Here is a 13,856-nt window from a genome sequence, read left to right on the forward strand (position 1 = left end):
GTCCTTTGGACCAATTGGTATCCTTCGACAAGTCTCTTGTCTCCTCTCCCCCCACATACATCATCGTTCGAGATGACCCAATCCTATTAACCAACTCCCATCTTGTTTCATTTTTTGGTATCTTCGGTTTTTATTTTAACTAAACTTCACAATGAACATAACTAAACGTTTACCGGTTAATTAATATGGCTAATTTCTGTTCCAGTTGAGAGAGCTTACCGGTTAATTAACATAACTAAACGTTTCATTAATTTGACTTATGTGTTTCACCGGCTACACACAAAAAGTAAGACTACATAAGAGCATCTGTATTGTATATAACTAAACACATATAACTTGATCATGAGCGCCTGCTCAATTAATCCGATGCTTTTTCATTAAGAAAATTAACTAATAGTTTACCCTTTTAATTTCACGTTTACGATCGACATGCAATCAGTATATAGCCGAACTGGCCAGCGGGAAAAGGGGACAGGCTCTTTTCCCATGCAACTTTATTTATGCACATTCACCTATATATATATATATATATATAAGTATATACTTAATTATGCACCAACCCATACATTGCTACTTAGTATATATATCTATGTACCAAAGCATGTTTATATGCTCTCTATAACACAGGCATTGTGTGTTTGAGGAATATTGAAGAAATGGTCACGTCGCTAAAATATAAACGACGTGGTTTTAGAGCTGCATTTTTCATTGTTAACATCTTCTCTTCACTCCTATATCCACACTGCATGTCTGGTATGTACATATCTGTCTCCCTGATAGAATTTTCCCTTTATTAAAAAAAGAAAACTCATATATGAAGTTATCTCTGATTTATATGTACAAGCAGGCGCTCATGATCAACAACTAAAGATGAAGGAATCGGTTATTGGTTCAGAGCCTCCCGCGTGTGGAAACAAGTGCCTGAATTGCAAGCCTTGCCTTCCTTATCTATTTGACATTCATGGTGCTCATGATGATGATGATGATCGCGAACCATACTATCCGGTAAAGTGGATGTGTAGATGCCAGGAAAAGATATTTGAACCTCAAGAATAGTATCTATATATACATTATGTATGTAGTGCTTGTGTTGATTGTCATGGATGTTCATGAATCCTGATGATCCCATCAATGATGGTTCATCGTTATCTTTCGAGATTAAACAATCTTATAATATGTAAACATTTCCTTGTCTCAAATTTTGCATGTGTGTTTCTTTAGAGCATACACATCGGTAGAACCCAGGTAAAGTTTTAAAAAATTGAAAAATTAATACTGTATTTTTATTTAGAAAACAATTGTCCGACGAAAAATAGACATATGGGTGCAGAGTTTCTAAAATGTCAGAAATGTATCTTTATAGCACCTTTATCGGTGAATATGTAAAATAGGGGTTCTATACAAATAATACTGATATTTAAATGTAACTGAATTGCTAAATTTTGTTTTAATAATTGTTTAAAAATTGAGCCATTTACAAACAAACATATGGCATAACAAATTGTTGTGGGGTTCTAAACTATGTTGTTTTTTAGATACTATTGTGTCTAAAACTGTCACTTTTATAATTTCTTTATATTTTTTTTCTTTTTATGGTTTAGATACCATACGAGTATCTCCTATTGGAGTTGCTCTTAGAGTATCTTTAGCTAGAGTACTTCACTAAATCTCTCATACATTAAATTTCCTAAACTATATTTGAGAAGTGATTTGTATATGTGTCATCACTACATTAACTTTCACAACAAAATGATGACATGGCTTAAAAAAATATGACATAGCATAAATCTAAATATGACATATAAAATTTACTATATTTACATTTATGTTTTTTGTAAGATTTCTTAAATATAATAATGATGATTTTCTATATACGGATTTATATTTTTGGAAAAATTTCATAATATAGTAATAACTAATAAATTTTATATCAAAAATATTTTTTCTCAGTAAATATTCATTTTGGTAAGATTTTATGATACCTAATAATTTTTTTATATCTATTAAAATAATATGTTTATATATATATATATAATAATTACGAATATTAAAATTTTACATCAATATATGAATCATATTTTTTTATTAAAATAACTGTAGTTTAAAATATATTTTATCAACATATATAAGTTATTTTTATTTAATGTATATATTATTAGAAATAATTTATATATTTACAAATTGACATATTTAAAAATGGTAATTAAATAAAGAATAATATAATAAAGTAACTTTATAAATTTCAATTATTTTTATCAAAAGTTAAATAATGCAAAATTAAAGAGTTAAAGTAAACTTGAATAAATCAAACTAAAAACAATTACATTATGATTTTATTTTTTAAACTAATAAAAGTAAAATATAAAAATAGAAAATTTTATTTATATATAATATTTTTAAATATTTTATATCTGCGCATGGCGCAGGAAAACTTCTAATAATAAAAAATAATTATAGAAGAAGAAAGAGGTAGAGAATTGAGGAGGGACGCCTCGCGGGGGAAAGGACGATCATCCCACTTATGAGGTACTCTATCTCGAGTTGCTCTTTTTTCATTGGTTAATGCTTTTGTGTTTTAAAATTTAATGACAAAAATAATATATATTAATATAAAATAAGGAAGAGACGATTCTGTGTATTTTAATTGCTAAGAGCACCTTCTATGGGAAGTTTTTCTCATTGGAGTTCTAAACATACATATATATGTATGTATATGTTATATGTGTGTGTAATTGTGGGTTTCATGATTTTACGGGAAACTCAACCGAAATTTTTTTTAAAAAATGTTTTAAGGAATTTTCGGTTGCATTTCTCGTAAAATCATGGACACATACAATGTATATATATATGTTTAGAATTCCAATAGGTAAAACTCCTAAGAGCATTTTTAACCCTAAACCCCACATTGGGGTTCTTTTTTTTTTTCTTTTGTCTGATTAAAAAAAAAGTTAAAAAGAAAACCTATCGCGGGCCGCCACGTGTCGGTGAGAGCTTGCAAACAGTACAAGAAATGAAGAAAGAGAGTGCCTTATTTTGCATACAGAAGGGATGGTGGTTTATGTTTTGGTGGGGCCCATGCAGTACTTTTTGGGTAGAAACCCCCAAGATAAAGATGCTATAAGAGCACTTCCAATGGCGGTTTTATCCATTAGAGTTCTAAAAATAAATATATGTGTATGTATGTATTATATATGTGTATATAATTGTGGGATCCACTAAATAGTGTAGAACATCAATCCAAAAGTTCTAAAAACAAAACTTTTAGAACCTTTAGGTAGGAGTTTTACACTATTTAGTAGTCCCACAACTATATACACATAGACAATACATACATACACACATATTCATTTTTAGAATTCCAATGGGTATAACTTTCCATTGGAGGTGCTCTAACGATGCTCTTGGACTCTCTCTCTCTTTATTTCATTGCTTTTCAATTTTATATTATTAAATTTCTCTCTGGATACTCCATCACATACCATTGATGGACTTCATCACATACCATTAATAGTGGAAAAAGGTTGTGCTGATGTGTTTGTCGGCATCTATCTCTATCCATCCATGCATGTTGAATGAAGCACCGTTCACATGCATGTTGAATGAAGCACCATTCACATGCGTGATAATTTTTGGTCTGAATTTAAATGGCCCACGAAGAGCAGCTATAATATAGAAAATATCAGAATATGGGACTACATGATTAATAAGATTCTTAAAACATAATTAATGGAAAATTCTTAAAGTGAAATTGTTAGCGGAATATAAAAAAACTGTCTCTTAACTTTTAACTAAAAGAAAGTTAAGAATCAACTCTTAAATAAAATCTCCATGAATCAGGCTCTGAAAGCTACGTATAACAAAGTTCAATTGGAAACTCTCAAATACGTTATTATATTTTACCAAAAAAAATACGTTATTATATACGGTATACATTTATTCCGCAAAAGAACAGTGCCTCCGCCAGTTGATGAAAGCGTGAGAATGATGATGATGAATGTGAAGCATTCAGATCTCTCGTCTCTCACCGCTTGCCGTATTTAGCGTCTCCATTCCTCAGCTACAATCTAAAAAAACGTGTCGCTTATTGTCTCGACTTGAGATTAAAACTGTAGCTGACAGTTACGTTTAGAGTTTGTCTCCATCTCATGCTTCACCCAGCACCGTCAGTTTTCTGTAAGAAACTATGTACTGATGCGGACAAAAGGGTGAAATGTGGATCCCACACTTGCCCATGTGGTGTGCTCAATGTGTCAAAGCATCAAAGGCCAAGGGTTTTCTACGATCTTTATCTATAACTCTATGGTCCCGTCACATATTGTTTTTTCACTTGGCTGGTGTGTACTGAGACCAATAATATATACATGCGGCTTACCATTATATAAAGACCCCCCAGTAGACTAGCGAATATACACATTATCAAGAGACTCATGCATGAGCGGTTTTAATCTAATGGAGTTTTTATTAGTATAAAAATTTTATTTTGATTAACCGAGTGACCATCATCATCATGTTACTGAGAACCACATCTGCTCCAATACTCAACTCATGGCTACAACAACACTGCTCGAGAGAATCGTCACCGGAGCCCGAGTCACTGCTCCAGCCCCGAAACAGATCGTTGTCTCTTCTCGCTTCAAAGTCCATAGATGAACACACTGGGGAGATGTTGCACCAAGCTTTCTCTGAGCACAGGGAAACCGTTCTTAAATCAAGTTACAACGAACATGACAGCAGTAACGTATTACCACGAAGGCAACGAAGGTCATCGTTAGATGAAAGTTCCCATGGAACAGCCTACAACGGAAAGATTTTGGATCCGTCCTCGACCCTTTTAACGGAAAGACTGTTCTCGGGCTCTGGGCTGGGAGAGAAGGTCAGTGATGATGAAGATCATCTGGAGGCTCTTGTGATTGGTGGTGCTGGTGGTATGGGGAGCAGCGGCGTCAAGATCTGTAACGGCGGAGATGACAGTGGAAGCAGTGGAAGTGAGGACGCCACCGATGTGTATTACCGGGAGATGATCAACTTGACACCTGGAAATTCGCTTCTGACCGGAAACTACGCCAAGTTTTTGAAAGAGGTACATAAGTTGAGTAGAGATTTGGAAAAACAGAGAATAGACATAAACAAAATAAAAGAAAAAAAATATATTAGCCGTTTTTAAATGTCTCTTTTTATTATTTTATATAGGATCTTTAATAGTACATGATATTTTAGTAGAAGATATCCACGTAAAAAGTTTGTAATGCATGGATATTTAAATATGAAACAGGTAAGAGGAGACATGAAGAAAGCAGAAGAGTATTGTGAAAGAGCAATTTTGGGGAACACCAACGATGGAAACGTTCTCTCGCTATACGCCGATCTCATTTTGCATAACCATGGCGATCGTAAAAGAGCCCACTCCTATTTCCAACAAGCTGCCAAAATGTCCCCAGAAGATTGGTAAATTTTTTACAAGATCTGTACCTATAGCTTATGTAACACTTATTTCTCCTTTTTTTTCTTCTTTTTTATATATATATTTTTTGCTTACGTAACACTTATGCGGATAACTAATCAGACTTTATGGACTATGGTATAACAATTATATAATGGTGCAGCTACGTGCAAGCTTCATACGCAAGGTTTTTGTGGGATGTGGAGGATGACGAATATGAAGAAGAAGAAGAGAAAGAGCAATTGAGTGATGAAATTGGCCACATGCCTCCAACTACCATCTTCCGTGATTTTCCCAAGCACGCTCGTATTTCCACGACATCCTAAATTACATATGTACACCTTCCTATACATACATTAGTATCTAAATAAAGTAATAAACAATGTAGTATGTATGCATGTTTAATACACATATGCAAATGCAATATGCGTGTATAATACTAAAAAGAATGCGTGTGTAATATACATGTAACGAAAATTTTATATGGTTTGTAGTATGTACACTCAAAATAAATAAAAATGGCTATTTTCTCTATCTCTGTTCTTCTGTCTCCGACAACTTAACATATGCTATATTCAAACTGAGCCAGACAGTTAAGATGAAGTACATGAAGGAACTGACATAAGATCGATTTAGGTGACATCACCAAAGTTAGCTAAGACCATCTTTATCCCTAAAACCCCAAATGAGGTTCTTAATGATTTTTTACTTTTTTAGTAATAAATGTAACTTTAAAAACTTTTGTTAAGAAATTTTCATTTTGAAAGGTTTAATGGGAGTTTCTTAATTGAGGATTCTTAAAAAAAATTACATTTTTTTGGAAGATAAAATTTTACACTTCTACAACAATGCAACTTGTGACAAAAGGAAACATCTACAAGAATACAAGTCTTGTGACACAAGGAAACAAGACTCGTGACACACTATACACCAAATCTAAAACGAAACAAGATAACAAAAAAAAGATACGTGATCCACATCTACTTAAAATCATATGAACCTTGTATGTCAGAGAGCTTTCAACTGAGTGAGAGAAAGGGAAACGGATAAAGCTACCTTAGTCATCTCTTTGGTGAACTTCTGCATAGTTGCAGCCATTTGTGGAGCCTTCATGAGATTATTGACAAGCTTCATAACCTCTGCACTCTTTGACATATTCCCAACTGTTTGACCAACAGCTGAACATTCAACAGAAAAAAAGAAACGAACAAGTGATATTAACACAATCACACTGCAAACATAATATGAAACAATGATGAAAACTCAAAGCTTTTATATACCATAAGAGTCCCCAAGGTGCATTGATATGGAATTCATCTGAGCCTTGTTTTCATATAAATTCTTCACCGTCCTTCTCGAACACACAATTCCTTCTCGAACTCACAATCTCCTTAACAAGCGCCTTTAACAGTAACATCACAGAAGAACCAAAATCACTAAACACAATTTGAAAAGAGCCAAGACTTTTCTAAAGAAAAAAAAAACTAATCTTTACATGCATCATACAGATCAGACAAATAGTTACAATTGAATGATTCAAATAGTTAAAAACTGATAAATTCTGAAGCTTTCAAATTGTAAATGACAAACATAAGGCTACCAAAGGTACTAATTAATCATTCAAAGGTTCAAACTTTAACATTCCCAGACAACGACCAAAAGCGCATCACTCTAACTAAAAGGAAGAAAGAACAAACCTTGACAAAGTTTCCAAGAGTTTAGTAGATCCCCTGGAAAAAGTAAACAGAGGGTTCTCTTGAAGGGAAAGTACCCAGAGGCTACAACACCGAGTAGAAGTGGATACAGTTGGGGGAGAGAGGTCTCGCGAAACAGAGGGTTCTCTTGAAGCTTCTGATTAACAATCTCCCTTCGTCGTCCAGCGGAGAAGAGGAGAGAAACGGAGACGACGCCGACAAAAGACGGAGAGCACGAGGGAGAGAGAAGAAAACAACAAAGAAAAGAAATTAAAAAAAAAAACAAAATTTGAAACTTTTTCATAAGCTGACACGTGGTTTATAAAACCCCCTCTAAATCGGTCCCCAAAATGCCTTATTAAGGATCGGTTACTCACTCTATAATTACTTTTGATTTAATTAAATCACTGAATTTTTCTAAAAGCCCCCTTAAGAACCTGGGATAATCCTGCTCTAACCACAAATATTTTGGGGGTGGAGCAAAAACAAAAACCTTAATTCCATACTTATCCGGGGTTGGACTATTGAATAAATACTTGGGCCTTAATAATCAGAAAACGTGGTGTATGTTGTGATGTTCATCATGGATCCATATATTGCAATTTTGAAAACATCATAGCCCATTAATTTTTATTCTATCAAAGTAATCTTATTCTAGAGAACGTGTGGGAATAAAGTATATTCACAAAGCATATAGTTAGCTAACCACTTGATATCATATTATCATAGGAGAGTGGAGGAGAGGGGGGTACAAAGCATATTCACAACCGACGCAGGTGCGTAACTCGCGTTCCGGCCCTGTGAACAGCGATCCACATGTGTGATCAAAAGTCAAAACAAAAACTGAGATTTTATTATTGTTTGTGAAATGTACTTTCTGTTCACTTTTTACTTCAAAAACCCAGCTGGTCAGATATGACGTAAATAGACACAGTACAACATTATTTCCCATAGTTTTGGAGTAATAAAGACGTTGAACCGTCCTATGGACTATATAACAATGGAAAGAGAAAGTAGATGAGGTAATAGCTTTTCATATTTTGTTTGACTAATAAATGTGAATTTTGAACTCGTTTAGAGATACACAACTCTTATCTTTTTGCCTAACTCACCAACAAAAGGAAAATTTATTTTTCCCCATTATCTACAACTAATCTCTGTGTTAAAAGTTAACACCTTACTTTCTTTCTTTCTTGAAAATAAACAGCTGTAATTGAGTAATTCAACTTTAGCTCAAATCAAATCACATCAAAAGGGACAGACCGAGAAAAATATTTGTCCAAATCGTTCCTTTCAAGCCGACAAAAACTCACAATTATTAATATTTCCACACGGAAGGGAGGGACGAAGAAATCAAAGATCTACTGCGGAAGGGTGCACCTGTTCCTCACCAACCTCAACGTAATCGTCACCGTAGATCTGATCAAGCACAAGGACCAATCCCATCGCGAAGGCTCCATCAAACCCGGCCTTCACGTTCAACGAGAATACGTCTTTCCCGAGCATCACGTTCGTTGAGGCATCCACTTTTCGCCGTATCTCCGCCACCTTCCGCCTCGTCTCCGCCTCCACCACCGTGCAGCTCCTCTGCCCGAAATTTCCTTCGATGAGGTACTCGCTGCACTCGTACTCCGCGTAAACCTCCACCGTCACGCTGTTCCTCCCGATTATCGAGGATCTCCTCACCCCGAAGATTGGTTTCTGACCGTCTGTTCTCTCCCCGAGATACCCCTCCCATCTCCGTCGCAAACTCGGCCTCTGTTTTCACCGTTCAGAAGAAGAAAAACAGAGTTAGTTATAACTCTCCGAGTTGACTCAGTGATTAAAGTATAAAGCAGATGCTTCTAATTCCGACAACAAATGTCCAAATAAATTCTCTTTTGGACAAAGTATATGAAGATGCGTAGAACCAGAATATGTATATAAAGTAGCTACCTTTCGTCGGAGGGTGAGGAGACAGCGACCGTGAGCGTCCATGAGGACAACCTCGTCGGTGTCGCGGTTGTTGGGACCACCGTAAGAGTCCACGCGAAAGACCAAAGAGCCCTTACAGTCGTAAACAGTGAAACCATCTCCGGAGAAAAAGAGGGAAGTTTTCCGAACAGTCAGGTTCGTCTCTTCCCCGTGAATAAATTCATCGTCCACAAGCAAACCTCCTTTCATTTTTTTCTCCCGAATGCTGATCGATCCAACTGAGAGTTCTTTCGGGTTGTTGCTGTAAATGATGCTTGTAAGCTCTTTGTTGGAGGTTACGACTAGTTTACTTATTAGAGAGAAGAGAGAAGTGAAGGTTGGGGGAAAAGAAAGACAAGGAGTGCAAGATTTATAAGGGGAACCCGACACGGAGAGAAAGAATCTCACTGAGGAATTTTTACAGTTTGCGCAAACGTTAAACTGACACGTGGGTGCTGACTACTATCAAATGCGTTAGAAATAAAATTTAAATTAAATTATTTTATTTTTCTTAGAGATATTTTTAATTTAATTAAAATCATAAAATTTAGATAAAATAAATAATAGTAGTTATTTTAATATTTAAGAATAGATACTTATATATTTAAAATTATAATTTGGATAGATTTTTATCTACTTCTTTTAGTTAAAATACACTAAATCATATTACATAAAATTAAGAGGACATTTTATTGAAATAAAAAATTGTATAATCATCAAAGGATAACTAAATATTAATATTACAACAAAAATTTATAGGTATCGAAAGGAAATTTATGGTATTAGGATTATAAATTAAAAATTGCATAAAATTCTTAAGAACTTATTTTAGTAATAACAAGTTGTATAATTATAAAACTATAATTAAATAATATTTTTGAAAATTTTGAAATTATTATTATATTATATTTATTTTATTACATTACTTTATTGTTATATTCGAATAGATTTAATTTAGTGTTTATGTATAAATTATTAACATATTCAAAAAATTACTAAATATAAATCACTATTAAATGTAAATGTTTTTGTTATATTTGTTTATAAATGTCTCTGATTGGTAACAGTTTTCGCTTTAGGCTTTCGTTTTAGGATTAGAAATTTTGACTTTACAAACTTTGGTTGTTAGATTAAGTGTATATATATAAATAATATTAATAGTTTGAAATATAGAATATGTGAATATTACTTTAGTATTTATTTTAATGATGTTAAATTATATTAGTAATAAAAGAAATATATATATGATATCGAAGATAATATAGTATAGATCTTAAAAAACAATAATAAAAAAATAAAATTTACTCACTAAAAATATGTATGATAAAACTAATATATATATGTATAAAATTTATATAGTAATCGAAGGATAAAAAAATAAAAGTTTAGGAATAAAAGAAAAAAAAAATTTGTTGTAAAAGTCACGTTTAGTTGGTTTTAGAGAATACATTATGAAAGATGAGAGGAAAACATAAAGTAAAAGACAGTTATCGTGAAAAATCTGAAGAACATGAAAGAGTCACGTTTAGTTGGCTTTAGAGAATCATAGACTTTAGCTATTTTAAAATGACATTTATTATAAAAATCTGTCTAGTAAAATTTAGACTTTAAAAGTTTTGTGGTTTGCTAAAGTCATGAAAGTCTTACCAAGAACAAGTATGTATGATAAAACTACTTGGCAGCTGGTCAGGTCTGAAGCTTAACAAGAACAAAACAGAGGTCTTTACTTCAGGTTTGAGCGAGGTTGAATCCAGTGCTATCGCTAGCTATGGTTTCCACACTGGCTTACTCCCAATCAGATACCTTGGCCTTCCACTTATGAGTAGGAAACTCCGAATCTCAGACTATGAGCCCCTGATGCAGAAACTAATCTCCAAGTTCCGGAGCTGGGCAGTAAAGTCTTTAAGTTTTGCTGGTAGACTGGTACTCTTGCGTACTGTAATAACAGGAACTGTGAGCTTCTGGATCTCGACATTCATGCTGCCAAAAGGGTGCATCCGGAAGATTGACTCGCTCTGCTCCAGGTTCCTCTGGTCAGGAAGCATCGAAGGACATAAATCAGCAAAAATAGCTTGGACAACTTGTTGTCTACCAAATGATGAAGGAGGTCTGGGGTTGAGAAACTTTTCTGTTTGGAACAAGGTGTTGTTGCTACGCTTCATCTGGCTATTGTTCTCAGGGAGCAACTCTCTATGGGTAAATTGGCAGCAACAGTACAAACTATCAGAGAAATCATTCTGGGCTATAGATGAATCTACAAACGATTCATGGACTTGGAAACAACTGCTCAAACTCAGAAGTGAAGCGCTAAAATTTTGCAAAGGTATCCTAAACTCTGGACGTAGCTTGAGCTTCTGGTATGATGTGTGGACCCCTATGGGTCAGCTACTGCAATACGTCGGACCTTCTGGTCCTAGGGACCTACGGATTCCCCTTACGACCACTGTCTCGGAAGCCTGCAACGCAAACAGGTGGCTGCTTGCTCAACCGCGAAGCCAAGCAGCGCTTGATGTTCATATCCACCTTACCACAATCAGTCTCCCTCTCTCTGACGCCCCTGACGAGTACGAATGGAGGGTTGAAGGAACCACAGTTTCAGTTTACTCCTCTGCAGCTACATGGGAATGCCTGCGACCGAAATCTGAGAAGAAACCATGGGTTGACTGTGTATGGTTCAAAGGGTTTGTGCCTAGAAACGCTTTTAATATGTGGACTGCAAATGCTGACAGGTTACCAACTAGAGCGAGGCTCTCATCGTGGGGACTTCAAATTCCAACAACATGCTGCCTTTGTTCAGGCTACACTGAAACTAGGGATCACTTATTTCTAAACTGCACATTTAGTCATGAAGTTTGGCAGCAGGTTCTCATTCGGCTGAACCCACCACCCCTCCCTTTCCGTGACTGGAATGAGCTGCTATCGTGGATCAGATCTCCCCTGCCTCACAGCCCTACCATTCTCCGGAAGATAACCGTACAGTCAACTGTGTATCACCTATGGAAGCAGAGAAACAACGTGCATCACAACAATAACATCATTGGACCAGTGGTGATAGCGAGGTTGATTTACAGGGAAGTGAAGCTTACAATCATGGCAAGGAGGAATAGGAAACATTTTCGAAACCTCCTGTCTAGTTGGTTAATATAAGTTGTAGGCACTTGTGCTTTTCTTTACTCTATCTTGTTTTTTCTTCTTTTTTGCCAAGTTAGAGTACCCCTAGATTTAGCTTTTTGTAAAATCTGAACATCATTAATATGATATTAGCATTCTTAGCAAAAAAAATGAAAGTCTTACCGACAATCGGTGAAAGTATGATATAGAGAGAACACTTGAGCAAGATTTGAAAAAAACATTTTGCAAGTAATTACTAGGGGATGTAGATGTACCATTCATCCATCGGATATTTACATGTTAGATACAATCTATGATTCTGATGAATTCGTACTTAAAATGACATTGTTTTATTCTGTTTTTAATCTCTATAAGCTTTTACGTTCATTTAAAGTTCGTTTCTTTATGTTTGTGGGTGAAGCAATTTTATAGATTATCTATACTATTAAAGCAGGATCATATTGTCATAATTACCTTAGGGGCATGTTTCCTTCACTAACATTGCATGTTTCATTAAGGGCAATTAAGTAATATTAATAACAAATCTATATTGGGTCATTATTTTTGGATCCAGCCCAAATCAAATATCTCTTGGGCCATTTGGGCCTATTAAAAAATCAGATTCAATTCTCACTTTTTTTTTCCTTTGGGCCATTGAGTCCAAGTTCAAATAATTTTTTTTTCAACTATTCTTAATTATTATTTTTTTCTTTTCTTAATATAATTTAAGCATTCATAAAAATAATTGATTTTTTTATTGAAAAGTATAAATCTTTATTAAAAGTATATAATTTTTTAATTAAAATATTAACCCCATTATAAAATTAATTTATCAGAGTTATACCAACTTAATTCATTAAAGAAATAAAATTTAATTTTTTTAACATAAATAGTCATTTAAAATGAAATACGATAAATAAAGATAAAATTTTTAAGTCTTTTATAAAATAAAACACAAATATATGGAAATGTGACATTTACTAAATATTTGTCAATTGAAAAAAAAAACAAAAATAAACTCGCGCTTTCAAAGCGCGGGTCAAAATCTAGTAATCTCTTAAACGTAGAGCATGAGCAGTGGTAACTTTTTGTAAAAGGACTCCTCATTCCAAATATTAACAAAAAAAATAAAAAACAGGAAAGAGAAACAAGAAAAAGAAAGAAGTGTATGCCTTTTTTTTTAAGCTGATTTATTATGACATTACATTTATGAGAAAGATTACATAAATAATCGACAACCGGTAATAATATCTGCCTTATGAAGATCTACGCCTAACTGCATCATCTGAGCCGTCCTATGAAAATCTATTTCTGACCAGATTTACTTGTATCATGTTGAAGCTTCCTTGTAAACTTTTTTTTTTTGTAGTCTACATTAATAAATCGCTCTTCTCCAGAACTTGAAACATAGATTTCATGTAATCTGCTAGAAATTACATGTTTGAGATTCGAACCTCAGACCTGGATGTAAAAATCTTTAAACCTTAACCAATAGGCTACGGTGATTTCACAAAAAAAATGTATGCTTGTAAAGAGATTTTCATACCTTTTTCTAGAGATGTTCTACACGTGTTGGATACAACAAATTTTGAAACACTAAATTTAATTCAGATTATTGGTTTGCTTTAGTGTTTAAAATATTGAAACACTAAATGTTG

At 34.0% G+C, this 13,856-nt stretch overlaps 3 protein-coding genes across 3 annotated transcripts; 2 read left to right on the forward strand and 1 right to left on the reverse strand.

Annotated features, from left to right (window-relative positions):
• The first annotated feature begins 325 nt into the window (after positions 1–325).
• Positions 326–1,432, forward strand: LOC103853280 (EPIDERMAL PATTERNING FACTOR-like protein 8). The gene is made up of 2 exons (XM_009130202.3): positions 326–753; positions 848–1,432. The coding sequence occupies exons 1-2, from the start codon at positions 657–659 to the stop codon at positions 1,054–1,056; spliced, it is 306 nt and encodes a 101-aa protein (XP_009128450.1). The 5' UTR covers positions 326–656; the 3' UTR covers positions 1,057–1,432.
• A 2,947-nt stretch (positions 1,433–4,379) lies between these two features.
• LOC103853281 lies at positions 4,380–5,974 on the forward strand. The gene is made up of 3 exons (XM_009130203.3): positions 4,380–5,080; positions 5,273–5,445; positions 5,604–5,974. Exons 1-3 carry the CDS (start codon positions 4,508–4,510, stop codon positions 5,764–5,766), a joined length of 909 nt encoding a protein of 302 aa, XP_009128451.1. The 5' UTR covers positions 4,380–4,507; the 3' UTR covers positions 5,767–5,974.
• A 2,178-nt stretch (positions 5,975–8,152) lies between these two features.
• Positions 8,153–9,545, reverse strand: LOC103853283 (protein LURP-one-related 5). The gene is made up of 3 exons (XM_009130205.3): positions 9,070–9,545; positions 8,448–8,892; positions 8,153–8,341 (listed from the first exon to the last, which is right to left on the reverse strand). Exons 1-2 carry the CDS (start codon positions 9,295–9,297, stop codon positions 8,488–8,490), a joined length of 633 nt encoding a protein of 210 aa, XP_009128453.2. The 5' UTR covers positions 9,298–9,545; the 3' UTR covers positions 8,153–8,341; positions 8,448–8,487.
• Positions 9,546–13,856: the final 4,311 nt, after the last annotated feature.

This window comes from Brassica rapa, chromosome A02 (genome assembly GCF_000309985.2).
Source record: "Brassica rapa cultivar Chiifu-401-42 chromosome A02, CAAS_Brap_v3.01, whole genome shotgun sequence".
In the NCBI taxonomy this organism is placed as follows: Eukaryota; Viridiplantae; Streptophyta; class Magnoliopsida; order Brassicales; family Brassicaceae; genus Brassica; species Brassica rapa.